The sequence below is a fragment of the Rhea americana genome, unplaced genomic scaffold, assembly GCF_003343005.1.
Source record: "Rhea americana isolate MKP2758 unplaced genomic scaffold, rheAme1 scaffold_120, whole genome shotgun sequence".
Lineage (NCBI taxonomy): Eukaryota > Metazoa > Chordata > Aves > Rheiformes > Rheidae > Rhea > Rhea americana.
The window spans coordinates 2068608-2095488 of NW_028185262.1; the positions used below are offsets into that span (position 1 = coordinate 2068608).

General features: G+C 42.3%; 1 protein-coding gene across 3 annotated transcripts in view; it reads right to left on the reverse strand.

The window, feature by feature from the left end:
- Positions 1–26881, reverse strand: part of CHCHD6 (coiled-coil-helix-coiled-coil-helix domain containing 6) — a 115347-nt gene that overhangs the window by 19085 nt on the left and 69381 nt on the right. For all 3 annotated transcript variants that reach the window (XM_085324296.1, XM_085324304.1, XM_085324313.1), the window contains exon 7: positions 20618–20753. In XM_085324296.1, the coding sequence (XP_085180422.1) occupies positions 20618–20753 (136 nt within the window). The remainder of the gene's footprint in view (positions 1–20617; positions 20754–26881) is intronic.

Genomic DNA, 26881 nt, shown 5'->3' on the forward strand with positions numbered 1-26881 from the left:
TGGGAATCGAAGAAAAGTTTAACTTGGTTTGGTTCTCTCTGAAGCAAATTTCGAGCAACCAGAGCAGAGAAAAAAATCCAGCTTATCCAGAGTAATTCATTCTTCACGCTTGTTTAAACATAGTCACTCACCGAGGACAGACTGGCAGCCTTCTTTGCAGATTGTAGACTCCACCGCACTGCTAGGAGCTGTACTGAGACAAGTCCACATCACATGTCAGTGGAGATGGACTGCATCCTTCAGCTCGTGGATGGAAAGATCAAACTGCCAGAGAGGTTCTCTTCGTGGCTGGGTATGCTTTTTTTTTTTTTTTTTTTTTTTTTTTTTTTGAAATTGACAAGCAAAGCTAATTAAAGTTGATAAAGACACATTCGTTGCTGATTTTTCCTTACTGCCCACTGCTCAGTGCTAGAATAATGGATAATGTTCTGCCTGTGGGTGTATTTTCTAAGATCTGTCAGTTCTGACAGCATTTTGGCACCTGGATAACTTAAGATTTATACCAAGGGTCCAGGAATGCACCATTTCTCAGTAGCTGATGGGTACATTTTTCAGCAAGGCTTCCCTAATTAAAGGGCTAGAAAGAGATGGGATCAGATTGATAGGTTTGCAGTCAGATATTTTACACTCACTTTGATGAAATATAAATCACTTTCTGGAACTTTTTGAACACATGAGAAAAACATACAAGAAACTACAGCGATGTGTCCAAAATACTATAATATAATTACTTATTCTCAAATTCCACCTCTGCCCCTACAGAGAGACCCTAACCGGGCATGCTCAAGAAAAGCAACGCTCATTAGAAGGAAAGGAGGGAAGGAGGAAAAAAAGAAAAGAAAAAAAAAAGGAAAAGGGAAAGCAAAACTGATGCTAAGAAATGAGACGCCTCTCAGGACACTCCCAGAGGGAAGTGGTTTGCCCCGGTCCGGACATAAAAGGTGTAACCATCCTTGGAGCATCAACTGAGGCTGGGAACACTACATTAGTATTGACTGCTCAGTTGGTAACCTTCTCTGCCAGACCAGTGGGAAGTTCTGCCTTGTCCTCAGCTATCATAGCATTGCAGCAGCCCTGGAGAAACCACAGTCATATTTAATACTTTGACTTTAATACATGTAAAACTAAAGAGAACATTTTGCCTGTTGGCATCACTGTCTCTGTCAGAGTTCCTACCCCTATGTACAGTGAAATATAATTCAAGAGAGACCAACTGCAAGATCTTTCAGAATACCCTCAACCTGGTCTGGTATTAATGGGATCTGCAAATACTGAGCTAGTCTGGGGAAAAACAAACAAAATCCCAGGGTGACAGTCCAGTATCACAACGTGAAAGTTCATGAGTTTCTTGCTCCCAGAGCTCTTTCCAAAGCAATCTACCCTTACAAAATCATCCAGAAAAAGACTCACAGAATAACCATCTGGAATGGGGAAAAAATGTTTGTTGGTAATTTAAAGCATGAAAATGAAGGATTACAATGCAGAACAACCAGGATGTGAAAAGCATTTCCAGGCACTGAGAGGTTAAAACAATTATTTGAACAGCTGGGAAAATTAAAATGGTAAAATAATAGCTACCCTTCAAAATTCTACAGATGCAAAGAGACTCTTCAATGAATAACTGATAAAGGGGAAAAAACATTTTAAAAAGAGAAACTGTTTCATGCGTGAAGGTCATACAAGTAACAGCTCCTCTTAAGTACCTGGATTTTCAGACTTGGCAAGAGATGAAGTAGTGGAGTTAACACAGCTGCCTTTTACCTCTAGAGATCTAGGGTCAAATCCTGAATATTTTAAGTTACACATGAAAGTGACTTTGGTCAYGCCTGTTCTGCTGCTTTTTTGGAAACGTTTCTATATCACAGGACAAGCAAGGTCACCATGTGATCACACCAGCACTGGCATAGCGGTTAGTTTGCTTTCTTAAGGCAATCCTGTCACTGGCACAGTCTCACAAGGGTGCAGCAACTGTTGCAACTCTAGAGCAGGCAAAATTCAGATAATTTTACTATCCCATTATCCAAAGCTCCCCCGTACACAGAACCTCCTCTAGCAAGAGTGTGATGGCATGTAACTTTTCAGAAAATTACAGTCTATAAGCAGCAGCAGCTAGACTTTTCGGGAAAAATTTAAGTGGGAAGAACAGCATTGCTCAGGACCACAGTGTATAAGCAACAGAACATTAAGAGAGTCCAGGCATGGACAGTATACAGAGCACTGATCAAGACAGAGGACACTGACAGGYGGATTTAAGGGTCCCATAGCTCTAGTAGGGCCACCTTCAGGTGGCATGAATGCTCTGAAAGAGCACAGCTGGGGAAAGTCTTTCTGCCACCTGGCTCCGGTTATCCTTTTCATAAGCAATGGATCCTTTCTCTACTGGCTGTTTTAAAGCAACAAACCAAAAATCTTCAAAACATAGAGGAGAAATTAACAGCTGAATAGGCAGCACTGCAAGAATGCCTGCTCTTCTCTGTACTTCCCTTCCCTGCACTTCAAATGCACAGCTTCTTCCACATAAATACAAGCAAACTATTACAAGAACATCAACTGAACGCACCTTGTCAAATAGGGTCAAAACATGGGAATCCTTTAGCAAGGACAGCCAGAATCAGAATGGGAGGCCACGCTCTTCCCTCCCACTCAATTCTTTCATTATCTTCATGATTTACTAATGCAAACCAGTTTCCAACTGGAAAGTCTAACTACTACTTCTTTCCTTAAGTAAAAAGAGAAGTCAGATAAACACCAAGGTCCACCTAAAAGGAGATCTTTCTCTAACAAAAAGGCTCTGCTATTTTAGATTTATTATTAGAGCATTTCTGGAGAACTAAGACGGAGCCTACTCAATCTGCATGTTTCTTTCCATCATCTAGTCTATTTAACCTATTCTGGATATGACTTCTGTTTTTCCCCACTTGATAATTAGCTAGTACTGAGACCAGATGCTATCAAGCACCTCCCTCTAACATTTCAGGCTCCTCACCATATTAGAAGAAAACATGCAGAGTACGAGCTTACAAGCCTCTCCCACGCTTCTTGCTGCAATCACCTTGAACATCCACAGTGAAGTGAACTAGGTTTGACCACTTCCAAGATCAGAAACTTCCAATATGTTGCAGAAAGGAGCATGCACTTCCCCTGTGTCTACAACCAAACCAAAGTGGCTGATACAGAAAGTAATAGGACTGACAGAAGGTTTCAAGTAGAGGTCTTGACCTTCCCACGATCCTGAAGGACCCTGTGACACATTTCTGCAAGAGTCAGGACACTGGTATTCTGCCAAACTACATATAGTTGGTTTAACTAAAATTATGACTGCAGCTTCAATTCAACATGCCATCCTTCACTTCCAATCCCAATCTGCTGGAGAGAGCTGTTGAACTGTTAAGCAACTGCCTTTCCCTGCCCCTTAAGTGCCCTCACTGCAGTGATGCCTGAATAGATGCCAGTAGCTCTGGCTGGACTGCAAAACCATTTACAGAATTCACCAGCCGGGCATAGAAGTATCTACCTGCCTTAGTGGGGTTGCTACTCAGGCTGGGAGAACAGCTAATTCATCTTTGATGTCTTGTCATGATACCGATTGTGATAAGGACATAAAACAGGAATACGACAGCTTGGCCTCTGCCTGTACCAGCATGACGATCAGTGATCAATCTTCTACCTGCCCAAGGCAAACAATTCTGCAAGGCTGATGTCTAGTTAAGTAATGCACTTTGGGATCTTTCAGGGTCAAAAAAAAAGTGTATAAATGTGACAGGATGGAAGAAAAATAAAGAAGCAGAAAAAGAGTGTGCAGCTTACATAAGGACACACCTTTCTGCCCTTCTTCCATGAGAGTCTCTGAATCTTACCCATGTTTCCTGAAGTCACTCTCCCCCGGGCCAAGCCACTTTCCTTTTTAGGGAGGAGCACAGGGCAATGCAGTGGACTACTCTACGTCCTTATGCGCCTCCAGTACTCACAGCCCAAAGATTTCTCTGCTCCTCTGATCAGCCATGTTCAGATGCATATTTAAAATAAGACAGACACTGAACTCTGCCTTGCCCCCAAGGGAACTGCAGTTTCCTCTTTCCAAACCGCCAGTTCAGTGCTGCAGGGAATAGGCAGTCTGGTGTCAGCTCCAATACAGGTTTTAAAATGAAAGGAATGCAAAGAGGACAGAAGAAAAGAGGGAGGGAGGGAGGAAGGGAGAGGGTGCAGGGACTCTGGAAAGAACCACGTGAAACAAGATAAAGAAGAGAAAGGAAAAATCTGAGCACAAACTCTAAAAAGAGGTGAGTAAATGAAGAGGCAGAAAGAGGAGGAGGAGGTAGTAAATACAGGCAGTAGCATATGTCTAGCTTTCTTACACATACCAAAAGGAAAAATTCTACAGGTGGCTAGAACTGCTCATGCTAGGAAATCCTAGATAGTAGCGAGGATATTGATCATTTCCAGAAGGTCAGCCACAGGCAGTTTAAAACCCAAGCACACTGCCCACGGTTTGAATTTCAATCTCAGAATTTATCAGAGGAGCTATATAAGAACAAGTTACACTTGCCTATAACCACAGTCATTTGGTAGACACTGTCCTGAACTAATGGAGACCCATACCATTCCTAGAACAACAATCCTAGCAATCTTCAGCACACCTCAAAAAATTTAAGTAAAACAAACTGAAAATACCATAGAYAAAATATCTTGGCAGTGTCTTACAGAACTTGATTCCAGTGCCAATAGGCCAAAAGATTTCAGGCCTCAGGGCTGCATGTTCTAAGATTCAGTTCAATAGGAATAGCAAATTTCTGGTGTTTTTAAACTTATATAAAGGGTTCCAAGTAGTTAATCTCAGGAAATCAGGCTTGGAAACTTCAAGATGTTGTTGGCTTTATATTAAATAAATAAATAAAAATTAAGCAAATACCTAGAAGTAAACTTGCAGATAAGAAATTGCAAGTCAGAGAAATTAGAAGGGCAGGTTCTTACTGCTCAACAACTCACATTCCAGAAGCCAGTCAAAGCTTCAGGGGCACACGAGAAATCTGTGCCAAGATCAGGAAATGCTTCCAATTGTTGCCTCTGAAGCAATTATCAAGGAGAAAGCAAGCTTGTCTGTGGTGAAATATGCAGGGTGGTGTGAACTTACCACCTTGCTGTCAAAAATGAAGTGAAACCAGGTACCATGGTCAAGTCCAAGTGCAGCCAAGGGAAGCACCAACAGAGTGTGCAAAGTAAGAACAGAGTCTGCAATTGGACAAATTAGAAACAAGTAATGACCAGGTGAACAGATCGTTCAAGAACTGGATCCAGGATAAAGGTGGAACAAGTGAAYGTGACGAAGAGCAGGCAAGACCCTGGATGTCAAGTTACAGTCTAGAGGCTTGTGAACCATTTCAGAGCCACTGAAGAAACTCACTTATGTACTCAGCAGGCAAGTCCAAACTCAGTCAGATCCAAAACTGCTGTGGAGATTAACTGCAGCCAGCTACAGACTAATACACAGTCCTTGTCACCTTTCAGGCAAATAACAGTGTAGAAGACTGCTGGGCTTTCTTCTCTCAAGAGAAGCAGCCTACTTCAAGCTTAAAGTGCCACAAGACTCCTATTTCTTTATGTTATCCCTTAAGAAAAGCTTTTCATAGAAGCCATGAAAGCTTTTTGCACTGGACAGCCAGAACCGAAGTCAAGCAAAAATGGCAATCTACTTGGCTGAACAGAGAAGCCATTCAATATGACAGCCACAGAAGCCCATGTTGACAACTGTTTGAGACAGTAGTTCAAGATATTAAGAGAGTCAGAATTCCAACTTGCAAGATTTACATAAAGCATATTTTGAACCTGATCCTTCTGCTACAGTTGGCACCTAGAGATCCTCTCCCTTACTTCTGCTCCTTTACATCATGTGCTGTATGACATCTACCAAAGCCATCATCTTTCCAGCAGGAACAGACAGGACTTGCTGTTAGGTCTCCCCAAATGCTCAGATCAGCTCTCTTCTCCATATTGGATCTCAGATTCCACAGCTTARTGAAGCAAGAATATGAACCTAAGATTCAAGTTTCCACGATGGGATTTCCATAACGATAGCAGATCTTGTTCTAGATACAACCACTGTGAACTTTGTGACGTGAACTAAGCGTGAGATAAATGAGCAGACAGCGAGGTGGATTGAGAACTGGCCAATAGGTAGAGCTCACAGGGTTATGATCAGGGGTGCAAAGTATAGTTGGAGGCCTGTAGCTASCGATGTCTCCCAGAGGTCAATATGGGGTCCAATCCTGTTCAACTTCTTCATCAGTGATCTGGGTGAAGGGACAGAGTGCCTCCCCAGCAAGTTTGCTGATGATACAAAACAGGGAGGAGTGGCTGATACATCAGAGGGCTGTACTGTCATTCAGAGGGATCTCAGCACTCTGTGCTTGACTGGATATATGGGCAGAGAGGAACCTCATGAAGTTCAACAAAGGCAAACGTAAAATCCTGCACCTACAGAGGAATAACCCCATAAACCAGTACAGCCTGGGGGCTGACCTGCTGGAAAGCAGCTCTGCAGAGGAGGACCTGGGGGTCTTGGYGGAAAACAAGCCGACCATGAGCCAGTAATGTGCCCTTGTAGCCAAGAAAGACAAAGGTATCCTGGGATGCAGGAAGAGGAGCATTGTCAGCAAGTCAAGGAAGGTGATCCTCCCCCAGTACTGAGCCCTGGTGAGGCAGCATCTGGAGTACTGTGTCCAGTTCTGGGCTCCTCAATACAAGAGAGACATGGAGCTACTGCAGAGTGTCCAGCAGAGGGCTGCTAAGTGATCAAGGGACTGGAGCATCTTATATGAAGAAATATTAAGACAGCTGGGTCTGTTCAGCCTGCAGAAGAGAAGACTGAGGGAGGCTCTTACTAATGTGTGTAAGTATCTGAAAGGAAGCTTTTGACAGGATGGGGCCAGACTCTATTCAATGGTGCCCAGTGACAGGATGAAAGACAAGCACAAACACAGGAAGCTCTGCCTGAACATGAGGAAAGACTTCTTTACTGCAAGGAGGACTGAGTGCTGGAACAGGTTACCCAGAGAAGTTCTGGAGTCTCCTTCCCTGGAGATGTTCAAAAGCTGTCTGGACACAATACTCGGCAATGCGCTCTAGGTGATCCTGCCTGAACAAGGTGGGGTTGAACTAGATGATCTCCAGAGGTCCCTTCCAACCTCAACCATTTTGTGGTTCTGTGACAGGATGTGAATCCTCTCCTTTATATTTCTGCCGTGTGATGTCASTATTTATTTCTTCACATCCCCTTTCTTCTACAGCACTGCACTACTTCATTGACTCAACAACCACATGAGAGCGTGAAGGCAGAGGCAGGCTTTCAGATTGAAACAGCTGGTTTTCTTCATGGTATCATGTCCCAAAGAGGTAAGGAATCACAGGAAAAGAGATTGTGCGTATTCTCAACAACTCCGCACCAGAGAAGAAAGCACAATCCTACTGGCTTTGAGAAAAGTGCAGCAGTGAGATTTTAAATATATTTCATACTACTGATGCACCCTATCTGAAGATTTCAAGTGAGAGGARGGCATAAAGAAAAATCAGACTTCAAAGCCTACCACTGTACTCACAGGATCTGAGAAAATTTTATAAAAATGATCCCCTGCTCTACTGTCCAAATCTTATATRCAGATCTGCTGACATGACCAAGTCTTCGCGGCAACACTTTCCACACTCCTGTTAAGCTTTGGAATCTGTCAATAAGGMAAAAGTGAGTTTAGTGATAGACAGACCAAGAATAACCAGAGGGGACTGAAGGCAATGTTCAAAACTCATTGACTCTGTGACTGAGAGCAATGACTGCCGGAGACAACACTGACCCACATCACAACGAAGGACTATACTGAATACCCACCTGTGAGTTGGTAGATCTTAAACTATTTCATTCAAATGCAGGTKTTTGTCACTCTGGTACTTTGACTTGCCATACAAGCACAACATTGCAAAGTTTCCTCTTCCCCAACCCAAAGTACTGTCCTGCCTCGACACACAGGAACAGAAACAAGCTACCAAGGAACCAACAATTGCCTGACAGCTAACTGCAGAGACTGCTATCAGCAGGAAAAGGTGCTCAGGCCATCCAGAATCAGCAGTTGCTCTGGTCCCTAGAGCTTATGCTTCCCAAGTGTGAAATAATCTGACTGRACAACATAAAAAGGGGTGCAGGGAGCAAAATCACAAGCTACCTTAAATATATACTTTTTTTTTCTCCTTTCAAGTTGCTCACACCCAATTCTGTATCTTTTATCTTATTCTAGAAAGGCAAATAACAGAACGTATATTAAAGGATCAAGCTATTAACTTCTGAAGGCTGGACCTCTGTGCASCCCTCTCTTGCAACGAGAGTTTTGCTTCTGTTTCTCAGAAGCAAAGAGAGAAATGAATAGTTGGATAGAGAAGAGAAGGTGCATTCCAAAGGCAATTCCTAAAAATAAAACTGCTCACTGTCTTCTTAATTGCTACAGTGTCACCCTTGTTGAGCCTCTCCAGTGACGCTGATTAGTGGTAACTGCAAATCAGCAGGGAAATCAAGGACCCTCAAAACATTTAAGCAAGTCAAAGAGTCCCCATGCGGAAACAAGCTGTTCCATGGGCAGCAGAACTGATGACATTTGGATTAATCCAGATTCATGTCTCAAGATTAAGTTCCTGTGTGACCAAACTGATGTCTAATAAAGAGCAAGTCAATACCATTCCCCCTGCAAGAGCACTAGTGGGGTTCCTCTCCTCTACCTAATTGCCTGCTTTTGCAAGACATACAGAAACTTATTACTTCAGAGCCTTTGTGCCTTCTGAGGAACATCACTGCAACTACTCAGAAGGTTCAGAGCAGGACGAGAGTGAGAGGGAGACGAGGCTCACAAAGACACCCCACAAGGTTATGTAAGCCCCATTTCCTTACTGAGGAAAAAAAATTCAGATATGGTCAGTGAGGGGGGAGGAACACAACAAAAAGAAACACATTCAGAACTTATGCAGGCACATTAAACCCAGACCAATGTTACCCGTGAYGCTTGAGCAGGCTCTGCTCCGCTCTCTAGAGGTTGCTCTGTATGTGACAAAGCTCCTGACCTTCCAACATCTGTTCAGTTTCTATACAAAAGCAAGTCAGGGCCCTATAAGGCAGTACAAYGACTCTGTTGACATTTCAGTCCCTGAGAGAGAAGCTCTCCCTCGGCTTTGTGTCAGCCACCTCTGGCTATGTCAGAAAATCGTGCATAGTTTGTTCTCTCAAGCAAAGCCGTTTGCCTGTGCAAAGGTTCCCTGCAAACAGATGGATGGAGGCAGCTGGATGAAGATCTGGAATCAYTGCACACCATCTCACCTTGTATTATTTATCCACATTTACTGAATACAGTCTGGCTTTAATCCATCAGTGCACAAAACCTGCTAATACAACTACATGATTGGAAAGACCTTCCTAGATTTTACAGAGCTCTACTGCAGCAAATGTCAAAGCTCAGCAAAACAAGAAGGAACTAGGAACTGTCTTGTGCAGTCTGCAATCTCCCTTGCTCTTTCCCCCGCTGCTTATGTTTGATACTCCACTAAACAAGGATCTTGAGCGCGCTCTGTCTCAAGTCCATGCCATAGCTTTGTGTGTATACGCAGCCCACATCAGAAYAAGTTGGAACAAAATATGAGATTCTCATTTATTAGCTTCCAAAGCACTTACTCTTCCTGAACAGAGTGGAGCCTCAAGCGCTTCAGATTTTTTTCATAAAAGCTGGAAGAAGTGGAACTTAAGAAAAATATTATACCCTATCTATCCTCAGTAAACAAACATGAATCTTGAGTGCTTCTGCTCCAGGAAGGTCAATTTGGAGTCTATACACATGGTTTAAGCTCAGCTTTTGCAGAACAATAAGGTGGCACAGTGCAAGCCACCCACAAAAATTTCCCTAGTGCACCTCAGGCCTACCACAGGGCCTTCATCACTTTAGCTCAAGGTACATACAGCTAGGAAGATCACCTGAATCACTGTGTCCAATCTATTTTTCAAATTTCCACAAGACTTCAGGACTTTGAGCCTCAGGATCCTCCTGAACACACTAAGAGTTGGTACTAAAAGACCAAATGTAACAGTGGTGAAAGGCACTGATAACATCCTAGGGCCCAGAAATATTATGGAGCTTATTAAAATGATGATAATTCTAAAAAGTAGGCCACCTTTAACACTACTGAAGACAAAAGTTCTCAACAGTTCCTGCTAATATGGCCAACAGTTTTTGTCAAATTCAGTACTTGGTCTACATTTGAGTCTATCAGAAGACACCATCAGAAGCTGGGAGGCTACCATGGAAGCACAGGGCAGGAAAGCAGCACCATCAGCTTAGGATATAGCATGTTCTCCACTAAGAAGTGCTGCACTGGTTCTAAGCATGGTGTTAAACATAACGCCTGGTTAAAGGGCTGCGCTGTGTAATGCTGCTGTTTTGAGGGTGTATCATTTTGGTCGCTGTGCTGTGTAAGAAACTTAGTGATAATCCTGCTGTCCTGAGTAATTATATCCTCCTCACAGATGGGTTTCCTACAGCTTCAGTTGGAAGGGCATTTCACATTGCTCGTCTGCATGTGTCAGGGGGATGTCAGGGGGACTGGGAACAACTGGAAATACCCACATAGTTCATCTACATATGATGTTTACCTGTGGCCAGTGTTTCAGAGGAAGTACTCATTTTCTCCCTTCTTCCACCATAAAAAGAAACAAGTAAACATGCTGAAATATGGGATTCAGATGGCATAAAGATAGCACAAACAGTGATTCAGGTTCCTTTCCAATCTCTGCAAATATCAACAAGTCTCCTTCTATATCATAATCTTAAATCTTTCTACAATGACAAATTCTCCTGCTCTGTCAAAGAACTTCTTTCATAAAAAGCTAAAGTTCATAATTGAAATAGAGTAAATTACTTGCCCTGCTTCCCAGCTAGAAGATAAAACTTCACTTCCTTAATATTTACAATTTATTCATAATTTAAAGGAGTATATAAGATTAAGAAGTTCTTCCTGAAGTTTATACCATGAAAACGTGTTTACTTAGTCYTCTCTTCTGAGCCTCCCTCCAATTCTGAAACACACATATAATCACCTTGCCAGCCACAGTTTCAATCCTTGACCCAAAGGCTCACAGTCCTATCAGTAAACCTCAACAGCAGCAGTGCAAGGACCAATCATGAAACATGCACTGCTTGTCTTTTCCCCTAATAAGCAGCAATCAGAATCCACAAATTAGTTCAGTCCAGTGTCACTTATCTATTTCCATGACAATCAAGAGCCCATTACATAGAAAAATCTCAGAGCAGAAAGTCCTGTAATCTAAACAGCAAAAGAAGAAAGGTGTCTCCTAGTCAGAAACTTAATAGCTCAGATAGCTAAGTTGGGATAGTGCACCGTTCTAAACAGGAGAATATACTGAATAAACTAAATGTAAAAACTTTACAGTAGTCTGATCTAAATGAAGGGGGGGTGAAAATGCTCCAGCTGCTATCACCTTACTAATTTTTAAGTTTCAGTTATCTAATTTTTAAGTTCAAATATCCATTTTCCTGAAGATATAACCTTGTTAGCCAAGCAAAAGGCAATTCAAAGGTCCAGGAATCCGTACACATGATGCAAGTAACTGTAGCAGGAAGTACTGCCTCAGACTCAGCAGAAGGACACCGCCTCCTGCCAAAGGCTGCGTGGCTTGGACGAGTGGATGCTCCCTTCAGCTTCTAAGGCAGTGTCCGCAACAGAAAAATCACCAGAACACTTGGACCAACCTTCGCCCTTGCTGGCAAACTTAGAGGAGAGTCCAAACATTGAGCAAATGAAGAATAGAATTCTCTTTTTTCGTACAAAACATTCRGATCAGATCAGGACTGAAGCATACACTCCACAGAGACGAAGCTGGAACGATCACTGTGCGCTCTTTAATCTGTTTCAGAGTTAAAAACCACTCACAATCTCCTTAAACAAGCTTTAATCTCAGAATGAGATGGGATCTAGGTATCTGCAAACAACCAAAAAGGCTGCAGATGTACTGGATGTTGCTCAAAGCCTCCAGTCCTCCAAYGAAAGAACAACGTAATACTGCTTTACTGGCCGACTGAACCAAGCAACCCTTATCTTCCCCCCCACACACCATGTAGCTCAGTAGAATAACCCAACAGATGATCTGCTCAGGAAAACAAACCCCATCCTTGTGGGCAGCAAACATGGACTGATAAACCGAGTGGAATAAAATGCAGAGGCAGATGGGTGGAGGTAATCAGAAATGACAGAAAGATAAGCAGGCAGAGGGCAAGCAAAGAGCTTGAAGGACAGATGCAGAAAAGCAGAGATTTTTACAGAGTACAGATATTCGAAAAGTTAAATCAACAGCTTTCCAATAGCATTATTTTTAAAATCATTCCTCCTAATATATGCAGGGAGCCAGCTGCTCTCAAAATGACCTTTAAACTCTACCTACGATACCTTATTAGACTAATTCAGAGCTAGAGGTTGGCTGAASCTGAAATCCATTTATACAGGACAAATCGGCATTCAGCAGGGACAAAGAGCAAACACATTGTCAAAATAATTTTGTCTGCATTTCTGGACACACACTCGGGCTTAACACAATAGCGCTATGAGCTCCTCCAACTCTAGAAACAACATGATACACATGGTGCTGCAACACCAATCTAACTCAAGCCTTCAGTTACCACTTCCCTCATATTGGAAAGGTAACAAAATTCTAATTCCAATATGTGGCATTTTTGTGGACTTGTTCTGTGAGTCTAGAGATCTCAAAGAGCCCTCCAGCAACTCTCAAAGGCCTCCACAAAGACCTTTAATATCCCACAAAGTTGTTATAACCAAAAAATCAAGTTTCTTGCCAGCAGATCACAAAGCATCAGTAGCAGAGCTGACTCAAGTGCTATGTTAAAGTCACTGTGATACACTGACTTTAACACATACTGGTCCTATTTTGGAGCACTGAAGTGCAGAAGGATTACTTTAAATGGCTACAGAAAGTCCAGCCAGGACTGACAGTAATAAATTGCTTAAGAAGCATTTCAAGTATACTAGGAAATATCTCCAGAGAAGGAAGAGCGTTAGACAGCAAGGCAGTGTCACAAAGCGGTGAAAACCGTAAGTAATTAATGCATGCACCAGGCAGAGAGAAGTCTCCTCATAAAGTTTAGGTTTTGTGAAAGGTGAATGCTCCACAGCCTTGGACATAGAGCCTTTGTAGGGAGAGCAAATGTAACCAAGCAGCATGAGGATGACTTCCCCATCCTTCTCCTTCAATACCACACACCTCTGACTGACAAAGGGATTAACTTCCTACTAATAAGAGGGCTTATCCTGTTGATCGTCARCTTCTCAAGATCTCTTTGGCCCTGCAAAAAAAGAGCTAGTTATAATGGTCTTGTTTGCTTGGTAGCAACTCTTCCACTGGATCAGGACCAATGCCACCAGAATAACCTCTCTATATGCTATCCACAGAGGCAGATTCAGCTGACTGGTGAAGGCATTAAATCCTGCTCCTCATGAGAGCCATCCAATCTCAAGACCTGCTAACAAAAGTCAGCTGATGGATGGTGTGTGAAACCTGAAAACTGCACGTAGCAAGAAACCACCCTGTACAGACTACAACCAGCAATGAACGTAACAAATTTTCTTTCCTCAGTTTGTGATGAGGACTTAGGCATCGCAGATATAATTTTCCAAGCTACAGCTAAGTTATCAGAGAATGGATCTAACATTAGCGCTAAAGTTAGGAAAGCTAGGGCTATTCTGGAACATCTTAGAAGTGTGAAGGCATTTGACCACTGACCTTCTGCTTCTAGCCAGCAGTTGCTATCAACAGCAATTTTTGTGGATCTGTTTCAATCTAACTTCAGCAGTAAAACACACAGTTTAAAAATTGGAAATCAACTTCCTTCTGTCCAAGACTGCTTGGTCATCAGTCTTCTAGAATTAATCTGAGTAAGAATTTCCACTTCCAACTTGCCAACACAGTGCTACAAATCTTTTGCGAAAAAAAAAACATTTGGTATTAAAACAGCATGATATATCACAACACTCTCTGACTTCCAAGCAGCTATTTCCCATACCAGATGAGCTCTATCAAACAAAAGCTACTGTTCTCAAAAAAAAATTGACTGCCACATCATATAGAGAACATAGAATCAAAGAATCCTGTTAGATATGGTAGCTCCATCTATATGCCCACTAATTTAGGRGGAAAAAAAAAATCCTGATAGCTGTTCATGAGAGAAAGGCAGTTATTTCCTAATAGTGCTTGGCCTTGTTGTGCTTGCAATTACGACACTCCACTTCAATTGAAGGTTTTCAGATTCACCCACTCAAAGATCACATCACAGTACAAAGTCAAATGCTATGATTTCGCATTCCTCGCTGTATAGCTCTTTTAGTATTTTTATTACAGAAAATTTTCAGACTGTTTTTATACTGGTTCAGGTAAACCAACTTTCTAATCAAATAGAGCTGCAGCACAGCYGCATTTTAAATGTGGCAAAATACCAAAGAGTTCAAATTCAAGAAAAGTAGCAGTGTCTTGACTTTTTTTTTCCACTTGTAACCAAGCTGGCTTCAAAGTGATCTGTGTGTATTTATGCATATTTAGATTAACTTTATCTGACAGTATACCTAAGATCAGAACCATTAAGAGAGAAGTTAGACCCAAAGGTAATTTTGCCTCACTGAAACAAGGTCCAAAAAACCAAAAACAGAAATTCAAAAATAAATGCACAAGGTAGACCATTCTGGAGAACAGAAATGGGGTCATCAAGTCCTCTTTTCAGACTAGGAGAGGCAGAGTGTGGAAGAGGASCCTTGAAGGAGAGCCAGCTGTGCAGAAAAGTTTCAATCTGATTTAGGCTCCTGTTTYCTTTGAAAATGACAAATTTCAGAAGGTGCCACATTTGGGCTTTACGTAATAGGTGGACTGCAAACAACAGGTAGAGAAAGGTAKTAGTTCATGTGGGTTAGTAAGCGCTGACGATACACCAGGCCTTGGGCAACATCAGGGCTTTGTGAAGTGTTGCGATACACAGCAAATAAAGAACTTATGCCTTCAGCTTCATAAATACAAGGGGGATGCAGCAGCCATTTCCATGTTAAGTAGGCCAACATTTTACTCTGGGACATGCCTCATATATTAAGATGGCGGTTTACATCCTTTCAGTAGCTCTGTATTTCTGGTTTATCCACTGACGAATTCTTGGGGATATGAAACATTTTTGAATAGGCACCACAGACCCACCAGAATCAAGAACTGCCGCTTCAAAAACAAAATAGTTAGTTTCCATCCTTTATAATTAGAAGCAAAATGCAGATCATTTTCACCTTTGCAAATAACAGGTCTGGGGAATGCTTGGGTACAGTTAATCCAGYGCTGCTCTCCTCTGTGTTTACGACTAAATAAACAGCAGCTGCCTGCAGCTTGCGGCCTCTCCACCGATTCCCTTGTGGGGGCCATTTATTGAGTCATAAACTCCTCCGATAGTGTTATCACCACAGCGTTTGCACAAATAAAGGTCGGAAGAAAGCAAGATTAAAAGACAGAATTGACTTTACAGAGAAAAGCAAGAGAAACACTTTACGGATGTATTTGCTTTGAACAGGGACAGACAGAGAAAAGGTAGGGCACGTATCCACCTGACAGAGGATGGCTGAGCATCCTACTCCAGATACAAAATACACAGATTTATCTGAAACCACAAGGCTGAATTTCAGAATGCTCAAAAAACCCTAAAGCCTTCCAAGTCAGATAAACTGTATTTCAAGCAGCATACTGTGTGATATATTTTTATCTTCTCTATGCGACTTCAACAGCTAAGATCTACCTCTGCAGAATCTCAGAAAGAGAAAAAAGTCCTAGTATTTCTCAAGCACAGATACTCCCCTCACTCTATCTGGCCAAAGTCTTCTTCCTCCAGACGAGTGTTCTGCATGCTGGCCACTAATCTTTAATTCAAAACCTATATGAACAGAAAGCATTTTGCAATCTATCAGAATGGAAACAGCTCTATAAAGAGAGCTTAATATTACCTGATGATAGGAGACACCTGCAGTGCAACCCATGGCATCCAGAGCATCCTGAAGCTGATTCTATTAAGGAGAGAGAGATTCAAGCGGTGGAAAGGACAACTCCTAGCAGGCCATGCTCCAGCTTGAGCCAAGACACTCAAGTGAAGCTACTTGATCTGGATGGGACACTGCGTGACCGTATCTGCTGCGTGTTCTCAGTAACAATAATTGAGGTCACCATCCACAAATTAAAAGCAAACTTCAGGTAGAGTTGCAGCGCTCTGCCCTGCGTGTTAAACAGGAATCAGGCTTTCCAAAGGATGACTTGGAAAATTAGAAACAGGAGATTGATCCCACTACCTTTTATTACAGTCAAGGGTAAAGGAGAATGCCGAATGCTCAAGGTTCTATTAAAAAACTACCTCTGCTGAAATCTAGTCAGATCAGAGTGATTTGCAAGGGCTTGTTTGCATAGCACAGTGATTCACAGCAAATAAGTGTGTGAATTTTCCCTGCACTTCCATTACTATCTGAGAACATCCATACACAGAGAAGTTGCGGCACAATAAACTCATTCTCTAGTTTATTACATTATGATTTCCCTACGTAGACAAGCCCTAAAGCCTTATTTGAAGCAGGTTTACATTTGTCTGTTAYGTCTAGTAGACTCATGAGAAGTTGGATGTAGATTAGGGAGAGAGAAAGACTGCAGAATTATGAATGGCTCCCAGCTCGATGTATACACCTCCTATTGACAAGGGAATGCATGTATCTGAGTATGCAGCTCTTTATAACTTGGTTTGGCCAGAAGCTAGAGTGCTAAAACTTCAGCTCGGTCCCTCTATGAAAGACAAGCATCTAAAAGACACACTAAGAGAGCACTTGGAAATAAAAGGATACATGATCTTCACCAGGACACACCTTTCTGCACACTTGTGCCAGAAGATGCTGTCAAAATTCTCAAATCACTACTGTATGGTCACCAGAGGCCACATTTTTCAAGTGGCAGCTAGTCAGAGATCCCCTTGTACAATCACTGATTACATAACAAATTAACCAACTAAAACTCCAGGAAAATTCAGACTTGCCTGAGGATGTGAATAGGAAGTAAAAGAACCGGCAGACTCACACAAATATTCTAAAAAGCTTGTATGTCAGTGCACATTTGCGGGGGGGTGGGGGGGGAGATTATTCAGTAATAGGACTTGGACCCCCCAAAATTGTTTTTCCCTTCCATCTGGACTCAAAGTACGGAAATACCCAYGTTTCCACTGCCCACTCTCCTTTTCCTTCTACATCCTCTTCTTACTGGCATGAAATAAAACGGTGGGGAAACAGCAGCAGCRATTTTCAATTCTCATTATCCAACAGCAGCAGTAGCTCTTGGTGAAACTTGTGGTCAATAAACTAYAGGCAATTTGAAAAGACACAATGGGAACTGCCCCTCCCACAGCTGTCCCATTATCCCAGCTCTTATTAGATTTAAAACCAGCGATTTTTATGCCGTAGCTGAAGTCCTGCAGAGCCATGAAAACAGGCCACCAGAAAAGATAAAACACTCCTAAACTAAACAGCAGACATTACAGTAAYGTACAGCCAGCGGACAGCGTAAGCAAAACTCAGGAGGCAGCGAGSGACACGGAGCCCGAGCGGGCCAACGCCGCTGCTGCGAGCCAGTGACTGCACATCCACAGCTTAGCATTCAGCACGGYGGAAGCGGGAAAGCCAGCGGGTTAGACGACGCTGGCCAGGAGCGTACCAGCTGCAGCGCTGACGATCCGAACAGCTCAGCAAACACCCACAATACAGGCATTGACTTCGGAGTTCATGGTATAGGCACATCTCCTAACCAGCAGAGAGAAATACTTGCCAGTGGATGGCAATTCAGCTGACCTATTTTAGATGACTGCGTTAGGATCAGACGTGCTCTAGTGGTGCCTGTTTCTCTCCTTTGACTATAGAAAAATCCAAAAGCCTTGACGATCAGAAAACATACAGAACAGGCAGCATCAGCCGCATCAGCGCTACAACAAAATAATTTTTCCAATAAGAGGGCCTGTACAGGAAATGAGAGCAGAAAATAAATTTCAAAATTCATGAAATGATTACTTGATATATTTGTCTGTGGGGTTGAAGTAACTGAGGATGCGTCTAACTTCCTGGCTCAGAGACGCGCAAAGCAGAAGGCAAAGGGAAATGGGTGCCCAAAGGAATGGTCTCAAACCAACCCAGTAAGGGGGAAGATGCAAGGAACTGTAGTCATCCACTGTGAGCTGTAATTTTCATTCTAGAAATTTAGAGCTTTCTTTCTCTGAGTCTAATGTATATTGCACCCCGGAGACATTTTTACCAGTCATCAAAAGAAACTTGCAGAGAACCAGATGCTTCATTAAAGAATATTCACAAAGCCTTATAAAATCTTCAGTGAAAAGCAGAAGAACAAATCACCAGCATGCAAGTGAGCTGAAGTCACCCATCCAGCTTTAATTACAACATCCTCCAGTCCTGGAAAAAAAATTGTGTTTTAAAAAAAATAAATAAAATAAAAAAATTCTGTCCCCTCTTTCCCAACCTGAACTTCCTCAATGAGGAACATGAGAGACTGAAAGCCATTTGGCAGAATATGCTAATTTAAGCTTAAAGAAAAATAGGAGCTTAGAAGGGGGAACGGAGGAGGGAGATTTAAAGCCCTTTGTGAAAAAACAGCTGCTCATGATTGCTACCTGCTTCTCAGGAGTCAGAGCACTCAGAGCAGTGAGGCAAATMGTAAGGGCTTGAGCTGTTCTTGGATAAAAGAAACCACAGAAGATGTACTGGCTTACTTGTAAGTTTTATTTGTACTTGTTCTTGCAGAATCCTTTAATGCCTATATCTAACCGTGACACTCAGTTACCCGTTTCCTAGTCTCTCTTGCTCCTTCTTAAAACACAGCAAGGAGATTTTCTGTCACCTTGCCATCAACCATAGTAAATTAATGTCCTGTGCACTGATCCTTCCAGGAAGTTTCTAAACGAGCAGAAAAGTATTTCCAAATTCACTGGACACTCTGGCAAACGAGAACACCCCCCATTTTTGCCTTATGAAGAAAAGGTACTAAAAAAACACCCCACTACACAAATCCAAGGAAGCTCCAAGTTAATGGGATCTTCCACTGCCCTCTGCTGTTATCAGTCATTCAGCTTCCAATTTACTCTTTAATAACGCTGGGCTGGGGCTCAGGGCTGGCAGCCTCCCAGCCCCTTTCTCAGGCAGGTTGGAGCCGCAGCTTGCAAATATGCTGAAGTTTAATGCAATCTGTCTTCTTTGGTAATCACATTCCACCCGCACTGCATGCAATAAAGATGTATTGGTAAATGCATTTGCTAAAGATATACTCCACTGAAAAGGCTACAAGCCTGATTTACAGGAGACAAGCAGGAAGCACCAGGTAACGGAGGCTGGCAATAGATGCACCAGTGCTCTGCACACAGCAACAGAGGGCATGGATTGTGCAGCAGCGGCACCACTTTCCTTTAAAGCTGAGAAAGAAAAAGAAACCACAYGTTTTGGGAGCTGGGGACTTTAAAGATATCAGAGAAAAGCCCTTTCCCTGGCAGCTTTAACCTTGCTGATTTGCAGACATACAAAGACCTTCTTTGTAAACAGGAAGGAAAAAAATTCCACTAGGACTAGCAACAGCATTTGGTCTAATATATCCTGACAATTTTCCCATCTCCTTCTGTCGGGCTTCTTCTGGGAGCCGGCTGGCAGCTTGTTTCATGTTATACTTAAATCAGGCATACAGCTTTCCCTTACAATGCTAATGCGACAGAGAAAGACTGCTTCTATGAAATATCCACCTTCCCCCCCTTTCACATTAGTAATCCCACAAGAAGAGTCTCAGTTTTCTGTTCCTAAAAGGCTCCATCCTTTCCCCAAACCCACCCTACTACAGCCTCAGCATCCTTTGAAGAATTTCTCCACAAAGTGTCCATCCTTGAGGGACATCAGACCAAGAAGTGAATTTTCCTCCGGGGACCAGCCAGCATCATTTACAGTCTGGACATCACAGCTTATGTCTTTCCTATCACTTTCCCCAAAACCATCCTAGTCATAACATCCTAACACTGCATTTTTCCTTTCTCCCTCTTACTTGCTTAAATGGCCTAATGCTCCTCCAAGGTGCTGAGCAGCCACAGTCCTAAGGCATTAACAGAAGCTACTAAGACTCCGCTTCTCTGAAAACAGCTTTTCTCACACAGTAACAAAAAAAAACTTTCCAATTGTGAGGTCCCATAATGAGAGCAAGGATGTTTAAAGTCCATTCAAAATATTGCTGACATTGGCAAAAATGAATTTGCCTACTGTTTGCAGAACAGTAAAACTTGTGAAAAACAGCATTGCGACTGACTTTGAAACCTAGGAGTGCCAATACTACTGTTTTGGTGCCAGCTCAGCATAACAGCACCTGCTGATAGAAGAGATGTTAGGACATACTACAGCATGAGTGGGAAATGTGAAAGTAAAAAAGTGGATCCGGAGGAAAAATCTGTCTCCTATCCAGTGAGTACAACAGGGAAGTTTTTGTTACCTTCTGAGCTGCACTAACGCAGCGCTGATACTCCTTAGCCAGCTCCGAGCATTTGAGCACTTCATGTTTGTTTTCTTGGTAGCACTTCAGAATTTCGGATTGCAGCCTTGCACACACAGGATCAGTGCTCCTCCTCCTGCAGGGCAAACAAGAACAGAAGAGGCATGAAGACAAGTTCTCACCTACTTAGTATCACCTTATTAGTGGCAAAAATACCAATTTTGCCTTGGAGTTACCTAGTCCTAGAAAATAAAGAAACCAAGGGAGCAGCATTCAAAAGGGGTCAAATGGCCAACAGTGTCTTTCAGCTGAAAAATCCAGAGTACTTAGCAGAAAAAAAGRGCATACTCTTTCTAGGTTGGAAGATGAGGGAAGTTGTGTTTTATCCTTAGATAAAACATCATCTCTCCTCTACAGTTAGGAAAATCAATTCCAAGGAGTTCAAAGATTTCCCCAAGTCACATTGGAAATCTTTGGCAGAACTTGGGAATCCCAGCTGGACCTGCCGAAGTTCTATCATAGTCTGATGAGGGCCTGAATGGCTTTTTGAAGGAGCCACCTCCATCTATTTAAACACTTCAGAAAAATCCAGCATGGTTGGAAACACTGCAGTCCTCCTAGTGACTAGAAAAAGCAAGGAATAATAGGAGGACCAGGTATCTGTTTCCTACGTTTCTGAAGTAATCAGTACTCATACCCCATAAGCGGCATTATCAGCTACCCAAGAACAATTAGAGATGTTTCTACATAGACCGTAATGTGCATGTGTACATATGGCGCATCATCAGCAACAGTACCAATAAAGGGGAAGGTTGTTGCAAAGTGCTGCCAGCAACAACGGCACTAACACACTAATGATAGTGTCATCAGCTGCACAGACACGCAGACACAAATTGCAGGAATTAGCAGTACTACTGCCACGGTATATTTTACATGAGGACAGTGAACAGATGCTTAGGTACAGCAGTTCTCAGATGCAGCCTCCCAGAACAACAACAACAAAAATTTAATTCCTTGCATATCCTGCCCCAGTATGGTCACAGATCTGTGCGCAAACCTCAGATATGTCTCTTCTTTCCCAAGCAGTTGACAGTACAGGCAGGCACGAATGCCACACGAATTCATTGCCACAGTAACAGCAGCTGCCCATTCAGCAGCAGCGCTTCATAATCAGACAGGGAGGAAACCTGACCTACTTCTAGGGCAGGTTTCTTTCATCAGGTAAAACAAAGAGATTTCTAGGAATATTAAGATCTTAAGGCAAGATTTTCTAAAAGATTTTGGAGAGCTTAGACATAAGTTTCCAAGCCATGCTCATTTTTGTAGGGCTCTCAGGAAGGCAAGGGAAAAAGACAAAAGACGAAAAAATATTCTGTCCTTTGCATATGAGCAAAGGACAGAATGGTTGCTTCCTCAAAATACTTTGCTTGAGAAACTCCTAATGAGAATTCTTTAGCCCTCAGTTATACCACCAACATACATGGCCAGACTAACTTAACAGTAGCATCACAACAGTCACCAATAGATGATAAACCACCAAAAATACTACACAGACTTCTTTTTCCAGTCACTTTCTAATCTAACAGCCTTTAGGAGAAATATATATTCTATGTATGGTCCCTAGAGGCTAGTGTGCATTTGTAATTTTGTATGTTCAACAGAATATCATCATAAAAGCCTCTATAAAATCCGTATTTTAAAGTATCTTCAAATTTTGAAATAGAAAAGAACTCACAAAGAGCTTCAGAAACTCATAATGTTGGCATTTTGCTCTGTCACTAACTTTAATATCACTCTAATCAAATCAGTGAGACAGTGGAAATGATACCAAACAATACCAGGTCAGGAAATACCACCAAATCCCTCAATTCATTGAAAAAGTTAAGACTTTTAAAATTAGGTTTTTTAACTTAGCCACATTAAACTGAAGGGCATTTTGCAGTTTTCATGTACAGAGCCACGAGGGGAAAAAGGTACAGCACGTCACAAAATGGTCTGCATTCATCTGAACTGAACCGTACCATACAAACATCCCAGAAATATTTAGCAGCATATTCAAGATCCCCATAGCTCTCCATGCCAACAACGGCAACTAAGTCCTTCTTTGTCTGCTCCTTCACTCTGACAGCAATCTTCATTGCCTACAGTAAATATAAAGTTAGGACTTATTTGCAGGCTTAGACAGTAGCGCAAAATTAGTAGCTCTCTCGTTTTGGAGACACGATGACACTCCGCCCGCAAAGCGGAGGGCTACTTAAAAGCCAAGCAGCAGGGAGCCACAGAGTGCCCCTGACTGCCTAAAGCCTACCGGAGGCACGAGATCGAGCAGTGCGAGACAACATCCACTGCACAGTGAGCACCTAAAATCGGTGTTCATACGTGCCACTTCCCACAACACAGAGGATTTACTGGATAACCAAATTCCAGGTGCGTGGAATGATAACAAAAATACTCTCCTTGCATCAGTAACTTGCTGTTTCTTCAAAACAAAATCTCGAACTCCATTTATACATCAATAGCACCAGCTTCTTAAAACAGATTTAGAGAAACTAACCAATGCAATGCAATGCAAAGTCAGTTACAGCAATTATCAACAGAAATCACACAAACCAATTTATGAATGCCTTCATAAGTGAACTGGAAATTCAACAAAACCAGGTAAATCCTACTGAGGATGACATTTCACTCCAGTGCTGGCAGCTCGCGCTGCTCAGGAGATAACTGTCTCTGCGAGGTTAGAGCACAGACCTTTCACATAAACGGGTCACTGTTTCAAGAATAGCATGCTACCTCCAGAAAAGGTAGGCAATTAGCCTCCCTTTAAAATGTTACGTGTTACAGTTCCTATCACTATTATCAAAACAGATGCAAGAGGCTCACTTACAGGAGCTAGGAAAAAGGAGAGAGAGAGAGAAGGGCTGCGACGAGAGGGGCAAGGATACCCTCCACGGATGGGGAAGTATAGGAGATGAGCTCCAGCAATGCCTCAGATATAAATACAGGACAAGCAGAATATCAAACCAATAATACAGGCTCTCCTCTGTTTAAAGGAAGAGGAAAAGGAAAAAGATGACAGGCARGAAAGAGAAAAGGATGATCCTAGGAAAAAAAATAAGTCCTTAGCAGCGTCTCCCTTATCATGCTGGCGACAGACCTTTGCTTCTCTACTGCCCAATGGGAAGGAAGGCTACGTACACATGAAATCCATGATTTCAGATCTTCCTCTCCCCCTCCCACTGAGCAATCTAAACCAAGCCTTTGTCTGGAAAAGAAGGGAGAGGTTTTCTTAAAATGAAACAAAGGACATCCTTCTCTCTGCTATCTGTTCAGGTAAGCACAGAACGAGTGGGATCTTGCTGCATTTTGACACACCAAGAGTTACCAAATCCTCTCTGTCACTGCGTATTCCCTTTACTTTATTTAATAAATGAAATCTCATCAACTTATCCTTCTTCTATTATCACTGCTGACATCAATCTGATAATATTGGCTTGGCGTGGAATCGTGCTATTATATGTCCTCTTGATATTTAATTTAAGAGAAACGTCTGCAGAGGGGTGAATATGTGAAGCAAGTTTTTTATTACTGGCAGCAGTAAGGACGCTGGGAGTGAATTAGACATTCATCTTAGTCAGGGCCAATCTAGTGGCTCACAAGAGCTTTTCTTCTTAACCCTCTCCTAGCTGTTCAATAGTGGCAGGTAATGGCTGCTCTGGTCAATAATTGCATTCATTTGTCTTGGTAAATTCATTTCTACATGAATATAAACCCTATGAAGAAATGCTGATCATCTAGGAGGTTAAAGCAAGGTTTTTAGAGCATTTCCATCATAAGTTGTGGGTTAGTAGGAAGAGTGCTGGTCTAAAGATTAATAAATTAATCAAGAAACAACACAGCTTTCGAATACACACACACACACACACACACACTTATTGCAAGAACTTATTAAGGCAGTATCATCAGGATACAGACCCTATCGGCATGAAGTTTCAAACACAGCGCAATGATGGCTACTAAGTGCTTGCTGCTGCTAACAGCTTTCCTCTTTGGAACAAGAAGTATGGACTCAGGATTGGAAAGTAAAGGAGTACAGGAAGATGTGTATGTATTTGCTACTCCTTCCACACAACTGAAAAAATTAGACTAGCCAAGTGCAGATACAGCTTTAACACTTAGGACTTGGCAGCTCTTTAAAYTAGTGCAAAAATACAGTGATTGCCACACTGTCACTAGGCTTTGCCAGGTAGAACACTGATCCTAGACGGAGTCAAAAGCAAGATCCTGTTTTTACCTTTTACCCTGGCAAACCATCCAGGCTCAGAAAAAACTCAAGATACAGACTACCAGTATCAGGCATGCGTATTAGGAAAGTGAAAAGCAAAAGACATGCAGGATCTCTCATATAAGCCAATTTTAAAGTAGCTAGCTCTAGTACATAGCTACAGGCAGCAATGTAAACCTTGTAGGTTCCTTGAAATTCCCTGAAGGTTGCAAAATCCAGCAAAAACTGGATTAACTACTCTCTGCTGCATGACTGGATTGCCACCCGTGTTTGAGCTGCCTTGAGGAAACCCAGGTTTATCTACACCACGTTAGCCTCCACCGTAACCATTTTAGAGAGCCTGGAGAGTGGCGGGTCAGCAACGAGATGTGCTGGTAACACTGTGAGCAAAGCCGAGGGCACATAACAGCGGTTTCTGCAAATCAGGAAGGAATTAGAGACTTGTCATACAGCTAGTTAGCGTATTTGTGTAACTAGGGTATATTATGTGCATTTCAGATGACGCTCGGTGATGTTTTGGCCACACAAATGCAGCATGCTCCTGTGTTGTACTGTACATATATAAAAACCAAAAAGAGGTTAGCTGACCTGTAAAACTGCATTCTCCCTTGGGTAGCAGTTGGCTCTCCCTGATGGCTTCTCTTTAACATGTCAGAAAAATAACTCCAGACAGATGCAATGCACAGCATATAGGAAGGCTCCATCCTCTCTCATTATTGCATCCTTGACATTTACAACAGAAAATTAAACACAATTGAAGCATTTCATTCATATATAACAAACTCATCACCACAGAACAAGCAGCCAGGGAAGCCAGCTTTCAGCACAGGCTACAGGATGCCGCGCTACCACAACGCGAACGTCACAGCCTCACTACCGCCTCCGGGATTCCCTGACCCTGCAGGTCAGCTCAGTAACATGGCCTGAATGAAAGAGGGAAGAGTCATTTTGCAGCTGCTTGGTAGGAGAAACGGAAGAAACTTAAGAGATATCCAAGTGTGTACTAAAATTTTGATAATATTTATGCTACATAACTTAGCACAGTGTAAACAAACTGCATGYGTCATCAGGATAAACTGATGTGATTCGGAAGAAGGAAATATTTCTGATCAGCCTCATGTATTCAGAACATTGCTCATCAAGCTTTGTCACTGATCTGGACTGAATACAAAGCTAGGAATAGTAATATATTGCATAAAATGAGAGGAGATGGATTAAAAGGTTACAAGGTTCACTTTCAATTTTCACAAGAATGGGGACATTACCTCCAAATTTCAGCTGCAGCTGTACTGTAGTAGCTGTAATTCCTGTCTTTCTAGATCTTTCCCATATGCCTCACGGTATCCCTCATGTGCCTACAGCACACTACCACACCGCTGCAGTATTTCCCCCTCACCCCTTTCCCTAATTATAAAGTACTGAGAGTTTCTGGGTGACTCTATGATCCTATAAAATGTATCACTCACATACCTCCCAATTGCCACTCCTATTCTGACAGCATGTTGAAGCTGACACGTGATTCCTTGCTGCAATTTGTGCACTCAGCTCACCCGTCCTTTCCAGTACAGATACCTCCTTTCCTTGCGATCACAGACACGCAGAAGCTGTTCTGAAATTTTCTCCTATATAAATAATTAGATCCTATCACCAAGCAGAAAAGTTAGCACAAATGCCCAGATCTCAATAGTGTCAGCAACCTGTTCTGTCACTACAGTATGTTCAGTGAAAACAGCCTAACCTAATCACATTTTCTTCATGAAATAAAAATGAATACCACACAAACTCCTGTCCTTTTACTTGTTCTAACCCGAAACACAGGCAGTCATTCCCCACTTAACCAACAGGTAAACCCTAAAAGACTTCATATTATGTCTCCTCATTGATTGCAGCTACATCAAGGCAAAGATTAAATTTAACTGGCTTCCTTATCTTCCCTAAGGTTTAAGGCTCTTTCTTTTCTTTTCTTTTTTCTTTTTTTTTTT